Raw genomic sequence first — 12,846 nt, 5'->3', positions numbered from 1 at the left:
GGGGGGGGGGGGGGGGGGGGGGGGGGGGGGGGGGGGGGGGGGGATAGATCTGATTGTAGCCTCTGACAGTTTCTGTGGCAGAAATATTCCCACCATGGTTAATTTCAAATTACCAGGGGGACCCCACTGGCTTCCAAACTTCCTGAAATAGTAACTGTGGGTTAGTAGCAGCCAGCTCCAGCATGCCCCTGGCCACCCACTTCTATGATACAGCTCAGTGTGGAGCAGAGACAGATCAACTTCCACCTGACAAGCCAGACCAAAAGTCAGCAAATCATGCCCTGTCCCACAGCTCCCTGAACCCGGTCTCTGGATGCCCCTCAACTCCCTCCACCATCTTCAAAAAGGGGAGAAGTAGGGACGCCTGGGTGGCTTAGTCAGCTAAGCATCCAACTTTAGCTCAGGTCATGATATCACGGTTCATGGGTTCAAGCCCCGCGTCGGGCTCTGTGCTCACAGCTCAGAGTCTGGAGCCTGCTTCAGATTCTGTCTCCCTCTCTCTCTGCCCCTCCCCCGCTCACGCCTCTGTCTCTGTCTCTCTCTTTCTCTCAAAAGTAAATAAACATGAAAAAAAAATTTTTTTTAAGGAAAATGAAATGTCACCTCTCTTCTCTGTGCTCAACCCTTCCTCACATTGTTATCAAGGACAGAGGGCTGAGCAGGGCTTGTCCCTGGGCAACTCTGTCATTATCAAAACCCTCCTTTCCACTTGATGATTTCACTTCAGAGAGGCAAAGCCACTCCAGTGTTTGGTTTTGCTGCCTGGGAAGGTGATTTCCAGCAGTGTCTTCATTATTTCTTTCCTTTTTTAATTTTTATTTATTTATTTTGAGGGAGAGAGAGAGAACGCGAGCAGAGGAGAGGCAGAGAAAGAGAAAAGACAGAGACAGAGAATTCCAAGCAGGCTCTGCACTGTCAGCCCAGAGCCTGATGTGGTGCTCGATCTCAAGAACCAAACCACGGGGTCAGTACTTCAGCCGAAATCAGAGTCAAACATTTAACCAACCGAGCCACCCAAGTGCCCCTGTCTTCATTATTTCTTAAACCCAACTACAAGATAGCAATTAAAAGCACTCTTGAAGGGCATCTGGGTGGCTCAGTCGGTTAAGTGTCCGACTTCAGCTCAGATCATGATCTCCCAGTCTGTGGGTTTGAGCCCCGCATCCGGCTCTGTGCTGACGGCTCAGAGCCTGGAACCTACTTCAGATTCTGTGTCTCCCTCTCGCTCTTCTCCTGCTTGTGTTTTCTCTGTCTACCAAAAATAAATAAACATTAAAAATTTTTTTAAACAAATAAACATTAAAAAATTGTTTTTAATAAATAAATAAAATAAAAGCACTCTTCCGTTCTACAGAGATTTTCCTGGAAAGCCAGTGCATATAATTTAGAAACACACCCAGGCCCTTCTCCAGATGAGCCTGTGTCCTTCACCTTTCCTCCTCTCACAAACCAACGACCCCCCATGCTCAGCCCTTTCCCATCCTTCAGCTTCTGATCTCGCTAGGTCCTCTCTGCTAGGTATCCTGCTTATAGTAGGACATTATCAAAGTGCAGGATTCTATGTCCCTGCATCTGGGAATGGGGTCAGCCTCAGCACCTCCCTATGGAAGCCACAAGACATCCTTGTACTTGAGAAATTGTCACATAACGGATTGCTGGACCTTAGAGAGCATTTAATCATCTTACTGTAATTTAAGCTTTTCACTTTGCAAACAAGGAGATCAAGAATCAGAGGCAAAAGCACTCACTCAAAGTTATATAATAAGTGACATCTATCCCCCAAAGCTCTCCACGTCTGCAAACGTGCTTAAGCATGCATTATTTCAACTGACTCACAAGCCCTCCGTGAGGTGGGTGTTACATTATTTTATAGATGAAGAAACAGGCTCAAGAGAGAGTAAATTGTTTGACCCAGGTCACCCAGTTAGAGAGTAGCAAACCCCAATCTCAAACTCTCTCTGCCACACCCCTCTGTCCCAGACATATCTTGGTGACAACAGGTTAAGCCCTGATCTCCTGACTCCTGGGACAAAGCCTTATCCTCCCACCTACCCTGCTCCCCTGCTCCAAACCTCCAACTATCTCTTCTTTCCGGAAATTCTGTGCAATAAGAGAGAGAGTTACCCAGAAGCCCCTTGCCTTGTCTCCATCTTAAACAGAGTCATTACCCAAAGGAAGACAAAGAGGATTGAGGTGACAGGGTGGGGGAACTGAAGGAGCCACTGGTGACATTAGCAGGGCCTGGGGTGTAAGGGAAGGATCAGTGGCCCAAGGAACCCTGAGGTGGCAGTAGGAGCAAGAGCAGACAGGCCTAGAGAATTCGATCTGGGATTTAAGCAGGGGGCAGGGGAGCTGGGCCCCTCTAAAAATCCAACTCCCATAAAAGGGTGAGTTGTTCTATTTCAAATTTATAAAAAGATTAAGAACCCAAAACACCCCAAAGTCTCCTGTTGTTAACCAACTCTATTCCAGCTACTGAAAAGTCTGAATCTCAAGGGCTCCCGCCCATGCATTCCCTAGGCAGGCACCCCTCCCCCCTCCCCCCACCAGCACCTCTGTCAGAACTGGAAAAACTGCTGACCAAGCAGCCCAATGGAGGGGCTGAGGGAGGAACTTTCCAGACTGCCTGCCTGCCTGCCACTGGCCAGTGTATTCCAGGCTCCCCCACCCATGGCCTTGACCAATTAGGATATTGGTATAGACTCAGCTGGGGAAGGGGTGTGTGTTGGGCAGGGTGCGGGGGTGAGAGATACACAGGAAGCGAATGGCCTGGGGCCCAGGGAAACTGTAGCATTCCCACTAGGAAAAGATAAGGGAATCTGGGGGAAGAGGGAGACCTTGGCCATGACTGGAGGCCAGAGAGAACCTTGTTAAGAGAAGCCAGGGAGTATGCAAGAGAGGTACACTGTGACCTAGCCCATCCAGTGCTCAGCCCCACACAGCAGGCCCTTTCATCTGAAAGCCCACAGCCCTGCTCCAAGATTCCCACCCATCCCCAGGGGCTGCTGCCTTCCAGAACAGCTGTGTGCGCGTGCGCGCACACATACACACACACACACACACACACACACACACACACACACACACACACACACCAGCTCCCACAAGAGGCTGCCTAGGGCATCAAGAGTGCGGGGCAGGGAGCCCAGAGCCCAGGGTTCTGGTCCCAGCACCTGCCACCCCCTGCTTACCTGACACTGTGTGCTCAGGCAAGCCTCTCACCCTCTCCAATCCCCAATACCTGATTTGTAAAACATCTGCATTGCTCTAGAAGCATCTCTAAGGGCCCCCCCAGTCCAGCACTCTGAGAGGCTCCAAGGGGCAACCCGGGATTTAAGGAGACTTAAAGGAAGACAGAAGGACCTGGGCCTTCCAGTGTCTTGGTGGAGAACAAAGAGGTGCTGCAGAGGCCACAGAAGGACCTTAAGCTGTTCCCCCAGATGTCGGAGCAGGCTGGGGATGCTGGGGTTCTGGCCACCGAAGGCTCATGAGGGAACACATACCACGGAGGGTATCTAGGCGCACTTGAGGGACAGAAGTGACACGCAAAAGAGGGGTGAGGCAGAAAAGAAAAAAGGAACCAGAGGGAAGGAGCCAAGGCTGCAGATCTGGAAAGGCAGGACGTTGGCCCACTACCTGCCCGCCATAGTGCCGTATCCAGGTCGAGGGATCTCTGGGGACCCCTGTCTCCCCCGAGCAGGGGGAAGAGAGAGAGGTCTTGCTGGAAGGGGCGGGTGGGGGTGGGGACAAGTTGTTTACCTTGGCTTTGCTCATGTTCTCCTTGGGCCCCTCCAGCTGCAGCCAGAAGTAGGGGGTATCTGGGCGGCTCTGGAAGGCGTTCAGCTTGACCCTGAAGATGCGCTGCACTTGCAGTCGCTGCCGCTGCACCCGGGGCTTCGATTTGGTCTGCACCATGAACCATTCCTGCGCCGGAGGGTCGCCCCGGGACAGGAGCATGGCTGCCCCGCCGCCCCTGGAAGGAGGGCGCCGACGGTGTCAACCGAGTCCCAGCGCGGGAGGCGCCCCAGCAGGGTGTGGGAGGAGCCCAGGCCACGCCCCCTCCTCCGAGCGGCGCGCCCCCAGCCTCAGCCAGGTCCTCCCGGCTCGCGAACCCACCGGCCACGGCCACGGCGCCGGTCCGCCCGAGTTCCGTCCCTTCTGGCGGCGGCTCCCGCGACAATCTCTTCCTGCCAGGGGCTGCAGCTAGGGGTGGGACTGCTTGGGCTCCCGCCGCCCTTCCCTCCGCCCCCAGCCTCCCCCCTTCACCACTGCGCCAGCCCCTGCAGGATGAACCCTTCCTCCGTCTGCCTGGTGGCTTGAAGGGGCGCGGAGGGCCAAAGGAGGGGAAGACAGGGCGGGGGAGGGGGGGAGGGAGCGAGAGGGTCCTGGAAACCTCGGCCTTCCACCTAAGTTTTAGGCCCGAAGCCAGAATCAGAGGTCAAAGTTAATTTCCTTCCACGTTCCCCTTTCCTGAGTGGAAGGAAGAGGAAGGGGAAGGAGGGGCGTTCCGGTGGGGGAGAGGGGGCTCGGTTTCGGGGACTTTCTCCCAGCTCCTCCCACCGCGCCCCTCCCAGCCCTCCCCGGAGAAGCGGAAAAGAGGACCTGTGCCACTCCTTCCCCCGGTGGAAAGGGTTAAGGGAGAGCCGGGGAGGGAGCCGGGGAGGCTGGGGCCGGAGGAAACTCCGGGCTGGAAACCTAGCAGGAAGCAGAGGGTAACGGCACCGCCTCCCCACCCCACCCCCAAGTCTGGGGACAGCCGGGGCTGGCAGGCAGCCCAGACCCTCCTGAAGCCCCCAGGGCTGGAAGGGCGGGGAGAGCCGCCTGAGTTTTCAGACTGGCGTGGTTAATGAAAGCCCCTTTTAGCAAGTTTGAGTAATGCCGGGAGGGGGGTTGCTTCAGGGCTGAGAGTGAGGGTCTGGTCAGTAACGCAGCCTTTGAGGGTTCCCTCAACCCCTGACCCACAGCCAACCGCTTGGCATCGGTGGTCAGGGACTAGCTCCGGGCTGGGGGCCTGCCTCCAACACCCGGCCCTGAGGCATCCCCAGCACAAAGAACACCTTATGCAGCCCTGGGGCCTGAACAGAACCTGGCTCTGTGGAGGGCAGTCTGGGTCCTGGGCTTCAGTGACCTTTATTGTACAAACCCAAAATGAGCCTCGCTTTCTGACAGGCACAAGTGTACCTATGGGGACAAAGGGCAACGGACTTTAATGTAAGCCTGCCCAGGAACATCTGCGCTGTTGGGCCATGGTGTGTTTGTGTCCAGGCAGGCAAGGGGCCAAGAGCACCCCACTGCAAGGAAGAGGCCCAGCTGGGGACAGGAGGGGGCTCATACTCATACTACTCAGTATACGCATACTATTCCTAGACTGGAATTCAGCCCATCCTGTCCCACCCCTCCTTCTCCCTAGGCTGGAATCCAGAAAAGGAAAAGGTGATCTGTGTCACCTCTGGCTCCACAATCTTCTGCTGGCCAGATATGTGTCCCTGTCCTGTCTCTTTCTAGTACCTTGAACCAAAAGACCCTCAGGGTGAACTTCAAATCCTCTCTACTCTTCCCACCTCTGTCTCCTCTCCCTGCATTAGAAGAGGCGCCTGCCTTCTTGGGCTTCAATTTCTCCTGTGAAGCAAGGTGAGAGCCACCGACCCCTACTTCCTACTCTTCCCTGAAGAAACACATAACTCTCGTTGCCCTTTTCCAATGGACTGTGGACCCCACACACAGTGGCATCTTCAAGGAAAACTCTCCGGTTTGATCCTAAACTCAAAGGGCAGGCTGAGGAGTCAGGTACTTGATAGATGGATAAAAGAGGGTAATTTATTTAAACTCTTGTGCCTCCATTTCTTTAGCTCATAAAAATGGTGCTAATAATACCTACAGCACAGGTCGTAAACCAGACTTGCACGGGTTGTAAATCAGACCACACAGATACACAGATGCAGGTACCACACCTGGCACATTTCCTGGCACAGAAGAGATACCCAATACATTTTAATTTTCCCTTCCTAGATCTAGTCTCTTGTCTCCATCTCACCTCTGGCCACTATGTACCATACCTTCCCAGAGATGCCCTCTTTCCCATTGCCACCAGCCTGGCTCCTAGACCAAGCTCTCCTCACCCTTCCCTCCCTCCTCCTGCCTCTCCTCCTCCTTGTAGCGGATTTAGTTAAATAGCCTGGCTCTAGTCACGACTTTGCCAGTGATGAGTTGTGCATGATTAAGCAGGTAGCTAAGTCCTTGACCTCTCTGGGCTGCCTCATCTAAATTCATTCACTGGGCCAAATTCATTCACTCATTCAACAAATTCAACACACATTTATTAAGTGCTTACTATAAGCCAGGCCTTGGCAGTATAGCATCGGCTAACACAGCTCCTGGCCCTCATGGAATGGATGAAGAAAGAACAAACAGCTGTGATTTCAGGGAATGACAACTATTGTACTGGAAATAAAGCTCAGCGTGATGAAGAGTGCTCCGATGGGGCCTCTCTGGTGAGGTGATATTTCAGCTAGAGGGAGAGCAAGAAGAGCCCGGAGATGGCAATGCGCGAAGCTCTTAATTTCTGAGCCAAGCCTCTCCCAGCAATGAATCTGTTTGGTGATTCCTTTCCTGTAAAATTAGGTTAAAACTGGTTTGGTTGTGTTGGAGGCTTTCCTTGCCTTGGCCCAAACTCACCTTCCCAACCTTGTATGGAAGGATCCCAGCTCAAGTCTAGGGAGAATTGATATGTCTCAGCATGTCAGGCAACAGGGTAGCATGCCCAGCCAGGAGCCTGTTTGCATAAGGAATGAGAAGCCTTCAGAGAAAGCTCTTGGAGATTAAAGGAGGGGCCTGCCCTGTGAGCTTGACAGACAGGCCTATTCCAGTTCCTGGAGATGGGGGTGGGGAGCCCTGGGACCCAGGCAGCCTGCTTGGGATCTTCTTGTGGGAGTAACCCAGTGGGGAGACAGTGGGCTTCTCCCTGACCTTGTCAGAATCTGGAGCAGCTTGCCCTGGTGGGCTCCCATTGGAGCGGAGGTGGCTTCCCAGAGGCACCAAGAATGGTCCAGACTTAAGGCGGTTCCAAACAAGCAAGTGAAGGCAGGAGCCAAGGAAACTGGAGTCGGTCCGGGAGAGAGTGGTGGCTCCCCATATTGGTCAGGATCTCAGTAGGAAAGCACATGGTCCTCTCACAAGGGATGGCTGAAGAAGTTTAAAGAATGGATCTTTATGGGGCACCTGGGTGGCTTAGTCGGTTAAGCGTCCGACTTTCGCTTAGGTCATGATCTTGCGGTTCGGTTCGTGGGTTCGAGCCCCACGTCGGGCTCTGTGCTGACTGCCAACTCAGAGCCTGGAGCCTATTTCAGAGTCTGTGTCTCCCTCTCTCTCTGACCCTCCCCTGCTCGCGCTGTCTCTCTCTCTCTCTCCTGGAAATAAAAAAATATTAAAAAAAAAAAAAAAGAATGGATCTTTATGGGATGAGGGCAGGCTTAAAGAAAACCAGTAAGAGATTGTAGGGCTAGTATGGGGAAGGTGTGGTTACTGGAACCAACGAATGGACCAGAGCTGGAGCTGTAGAGGGCCACCAGCAGGAGCCGTGGCCTTAGGTGAAGATGCACAGCCACTGACAAGCTGCGACCTGGGGTAGAGGGAGCAGACTTCCAACTTGCTGCCAGTGCCTGGCACTGGCCACACCCGATCAGAAGCCAAAGGGCAAGGAAGTAGGGTTGAGGCAGGCCATTGAGGTCAGCCTCCCGGACACAGGACAGGGTATTGAAGAGCAAAGAGGAGAACTGGAAGGGACACAGAATGGTCAGCATGCCCCTTCATCCCATACCCATACCCACAGGCTGATAAGGCCCAAGGAAATGGGGGATTCACTAATTTCCCCTACATTTCCCCTCACACACTCTCACAGGAGCAGGGCTGAATATCTGTGCACTCCCATTCAGAACAGAGCACTCAGGCTCAGGGGCACACTTAGACTCGCCTTCAAACCCCCAGCTGCAAATTGCCACCAATGGCACGGAGTGGGGGATTGGGGAGTGTGGGGGGAGTGGAGGAGATGGGGAGTGGAGGGGGAGTCGCTTAAAACAATGCACGTGTATTTTCTCACAGTTCTGGAAACTAGAAGTCTGAAATCAAAACATATAAAGCTACTATTAGCAACTTGGCACATGAATAGACAAACTGTTGAGTGGAACAGACCAAAAATGTAGAAAAGAAGAGCAACTACATACAGAAATTTAGTATATGACAAAGATAGTGTTTCAGTGAAGATAAGATGTATTTTTCTCTCTCTCTTTTCTTTTTTTAATGTTTATTTCTTAATTTTGAAGGAGGGAGAGCTCCTATGCACAAGCGGGAGAGGGACAGGGACAGGGAGAGAGGGAATCCCAAGCAGGGCTCTCACTGTCAGCTCAGAACCCAACACGGGGTTCCATTCCATGACCACAAGATCATGATCTGAGCTGAAATCTAGAGTCAGATGCTTAACCAAGTGAGCCACCCAGGCACCCTAAGATGTCTTTTTCAGTAGTCTTGGGACAACGGGGTAGGCTTCTGGGATAGAATATCTACACCTCACCTCATACACCAAAATAAATTCCTGAAAAATCAAATACTTAAATATTAAAAATGAAATCATAAAAATATTATAACCATGGGAGAATATTTTATTCTTATATTTGGAAGAAGCAGGCCTTTCTAAGAATGACACCAGATCAGAAGTCATTAAGAACTTGTTTAGGGGCACCTGCATGGCTCAGTTGGTTAAGCATCAACTTTGGCTCAGGCCATAATCTCACAGTTCATGAGTTCAAGCCCCGCACTGGGCTCTGTGCTGGCAGCTCGGCGCCTGGAACTTGCTTCAGATTCGGTGTGTCTCTCTCTCTGCCCTTCCCCTGCTCACAGTCTCTCTCTCTCCCTCTCTCTCTCTCTCTCTCTCTGTCTCAAAAATAAATAAACATTTAAAAACTTTTGAAAAACGTGTTTAATACATTCAGTCACATAGGGGTGGCTGGCCAGCTTGGTTGGTGGAGCGTGTGGCTCTTGAACTCAGGTTTGCAGGTTCAAGTCCCAAGTGGATGTAGAGATCACTTCAAAAGAAAATCTTTAAAATATATATATACATTCAGTTGCATAAATACAGAATTTTTTTCCATGGGAAAGTAAACCCTATAAACAGAGTCAACAGACAAATGAAAAGCCAAGAAGATTGATTTGCCAATTATATCAAACCGAGGGCTGATTTCCTTCATAGTTACTTTTTTCTTTAAAATTTTAAGAATATTTTATTTATTTTTGAGAGACAGTGTGCAAGCAGGGGAAGGGCAGAGGTGGGGCACAGAGGATCAGAAGCGGGCTCTGTGCTGAAAGCAGTGAGCCCAATGTGGGGTTCGAACTTATGAACCATGAGATCATGGCCTAAGCTGGACACTTAACTGACTGAGCCACCCAGACACCCCTGATTTCCTTCATATTGAAACAGCTCTTACAAATCAATAAGAAAATGATTGGCTCAACAGAAATATAGACAAAGATATAAACAATCCACAAAAGAGAAAATGTAATGGTTCTTAAACATATGAAAAGATGCTCCTTTTCATTCTTTTTTAAAAATGTTTTCTTTATTTAGAGAGAGAGAGCATGCGCATGTAAGCAGGGGAGGGGCAGAGAAGGGGACAGAGGATCCTAAGCAGGCTCTGTGCTGACAGCAAAGTGCCCAGTGTGGGGCTCAAACTCACAAAACGGGAGATCATGACTGAGCTGAAGTCCACTGCTCAACCGACTGAGCCACCCAGGCGCCTCTCCCTTTCATTCTTAATAAGAGAAACGCAAATTAAAACTATAGCAAGATTTTTCACCTACAGAGTGGCAAGAATTAGCAATGTTTGCTAACACACAGTACTGGCCATGATTGGACCCTGCTGGCACGTCCTTGCAACCTCCAAGGATGGCAACTAGCAGTGTCCATTGAATTTTGATCGGATGTACTCTGGAGCCAGCAATCACACTCTAAGGATCTATTTTATGAATAGATTCTCACATGCGTGTAAAAAACTATGAGCCCGAGTATTCTTTGCAGCATTACTTGTCATGGCACATTAGAAATAATCTAAATGTGGATGTCCACTCATGCAATGGGATGCCATCATTCAAAAGAAGTAGGGGAAAGAATTTTCCTAATATGGAACTAGGTCCAAGACATATAAAAGGGAACTTTATAGAGCCTAGTGCAAGCGAGGGAGGGCTGGGGAGACCATCCAATTGCTGATTGCCCCGGGCACCAGCCCGCATCCGCCAGAGGCACATGTGCTGTGTGCCTAAGGGAGCTGAGGCTGGAGGCAACCCTCCAGAGCACAGACCCCTGTCGTGTATTCAGACGGTCTTATGCTTTTGTGAAATGTGCAAAAGATATTTTAACCCCAGTGTGTAAGACTACTGTGTCTTTCCCTTTAGGTGTCCCTCTGTCATCCTTCCGCTTGTGGCAGGTGACATTGGTGACATTGTGGCAGGTGACTGCCCAAGGGCAGTTTTGGGGTCCAGCAAAAGGGAAGGTGAGTTGGAGATACATTAATTGTGATAGATTTATGTGGCTAGTAGTAACTTCCACACAGAATTAAGTTATTGCTTGCCATCCCTGTGCTGAAAGGGCTTTCAGAAAGTTCCCTTTTCCCTCACCTGGGATGGCCACACAAAGCTATAAGTCAAACTGTACATTAAACAGTTAATGATTTTTTTAAATACCATGCTATTTTTCTGGGTTTTGGAGTATTTGTGGTATTTGTCAGCTTTATAAAATGTGTAGTTTAGTTTGAGTTTTCTATGCCTTGTACCAAAAATTAAAAATAAATGCAAAGTATCTTGCTAACCTTTGTCTTTACGGTTTTTTTTAGTGTTTATTTATTCGTTTTGAGAGAGAGAGAGAGCTCAAGCGGCGGAGGGACAGAGAGGGAGGGAGATACAGAATCCCAAGCAGGCTCCTTGCAGTCAGCACGGGGCCTGACTCAGGGCTCTTATCTCACAAACTATGAGATCATGACCTGAGCTGAAATCAAGAGTTGGATGCTTAACTGACTGAGCCACCCAGGCGCCCTTATATATGCCTTTTAAATCCCTACGGAGACCAACACTTCTCCCTCAATTCCATATCCCTTGTAAAAACAATGTTTGCTAAATGATGGATTAGTAGTGTAAACTGCATACTTAGGATGGAATTTTGGATGGCTAAGGAACAGTTAAACCAACAAGAAGTCTAATGACAGTGTGTTGTATCTCGGGAGAGCAAGAGAAAATCCTTGGACCAACTTCAGCCTCAAAGAATCCGTGGGGAGTCTTGATGGAGGCAGGAAACGGAGTGGAGTCAGGGCCACCCAAAACTGGGAAACCCCAAAACTAGGCAAGGTTATGGTCCGTAGCCAATGGGGTGCTAAGCTAGGAAGTGCTGGGACTTTCAGGATGGTGAAAATAATACAAAAATAATCCAAAATGGAATTGAAACTTAATTTTCTTTGCCTTAGAAAAAGCTTCCAAGTTCTATAGCATCACTCATGCTAGAGGTTATAATCTAAAGTACTTCGGCTTTGTCTCCACAGACAGGGTGTGGGGGCTGGTCAGATACCCAGGCAGACAAAGCCATTGGCAGCTTTCTTCCTCTGCCCTTTGCCACCAGAGGGACAAAGAATGAAGAAGACCACTCTCTGAGGCTGAGCAACATCCTAAAAGGACTTGAAGAATGGAGGGAAACGGGCCCATCCCACCCCTTCAGAGGGGCAAGGAAGCCCTGTCATTTATTTAGCAACCCTGAGTGAGTGGTGTCCTTCGGCAGCCTCCTCTGCACACTGCCATTTGCAACATAACTCCTGGAGTGTTAGAATCAGAAGAGATTTCAGGCACTGTTTGCACCAGTCCAACTCCCGCATTTATCACTTACAAAGTGAACGATATCCGGAGCCCCTGGGTGGCTCAGTCAGTTCAGCATCGACCTCAGGTCAGGTCATGATCTCACAGTTCGTAGTTCCAGCCCTGTGTTGGGCTCTGTGCTGACAGCTCAGAGCCTGGAACCTGCTTCAGATTCTGTCTCCCTTGCTCTCTGTCCCTCCCCCACTCACATTCTGTCTCTCTGTGTCTCTCCAAAATAAATAAATATTTTTTTTAAAAAAAGTGAATGACACCCAAAAGAGAGCATGTTCCCAAGGCCTTTGATTTAAAGTCTGAAGTTCAATCTCTGGGCTGTCTGGCTGCCTCATTCAAAGAGAGCCCTGGATGTTTACTTTTTTTTTTTTTGTAGGCTTCATGCCCAGCAGGGAGCCCAACACAGGGATTGAACTCATGACCTTGAGATCAAGACCTGAGCTGAGATCAAGAGTCAGATGCTTAACCGACTGAGCCACCCAGGTACCCCACCTGGATGTTTATGTTTTATCAGATTTCACCCATGCAATAGGGAATTGGCTGTCGTATGGTGGGAAAGATCGCTGGACCTGGAGGTGGGAGCCACCCTTCCAATCCCCACTTTGTCCCTGGGAAGCTGTGACTGTAGACATTACTTAAGCCCTCTGTGCTTCAGTTTCCCCATCTATGAAATAGAGATAATAATAGGAACAACTTGCCAGGACTGTTGGGAGAAGATTAAATGAGAAGAGCTCTGTAAAGGGCTTGATGAGGTGCTCAGAGCAGAGTGAGCACCCCTGTTGTCTATTTCTGTCACTGCTGTCCTTAGTGAATATCTCTGAGTCTTGGTTTGGGATTGTGACAAACTTGGAGTTAAAACACATAAAGCACTCCCCTAATATGCATCACAAAAATGGCAGCCTTTATTATTTACTGCACAAGGAGGCACAAAGAGTTATAAACACGGGCTCT

General features: G+C 50.1%; 1 protein-coding gene across 2 annotated transcripts in view; it reads right to left on the bottom strand.

Moving 5' to 3' along the window:
* The window catches only part of NYNRIN (NYN domain and retroviral integrase containing), a 23,643-nt gene extending 19,030 nt beyond the window's left edge, over positions 1-4,613 (bottom strand). Inside the window, exons 1-2 of one of the 2 annotated variants that reach the window (XM_039254700.1) lie at positions 4,603-4,613; positions 3,760-3,973 (exon numbers count right to left, since the gene is read on the bottom strand). In XM_039254700.1, the coding sequence (XP_039110631.1) occupies positions 3,760-3,957 (198 nt within the window). In that variant the 5' untranslated portion in view covers positions 3,958-3,973; positions 4,603-4,613. Of the gene's footprint in view, positions 1-3,759; positions 3,974-4,116; positions 4,183-4,602 lie in introns of those variants that run through there. The other variant, XM_039254699.1, reaches the window with a different exon arrangement.
* Positions 4,614-12,846: the final 8,233 nt, after the last annotated feature.

The sequence above is a fragment of the Hyaena hyaena genome, unplaced genomic scaffold (assembly GCF_003009895.1).
Source record: "Hyaena hyaena isolate Hyena2069 unplaced genomic scaffold, ASM300989v1 scaffold_497, whole genome shotgun sequence".
Taxonomy (NCBI): Eukaryota; Metazoa; Chordata; class Mammalia; order Carnivora; family Hyaenidae; genus Hyaena; species Hyaena hyaena.
Note: the sequence above shows the minus strand (reverse complement) of the source record. Positions and strands in the feature narration are given on the sequence as shown.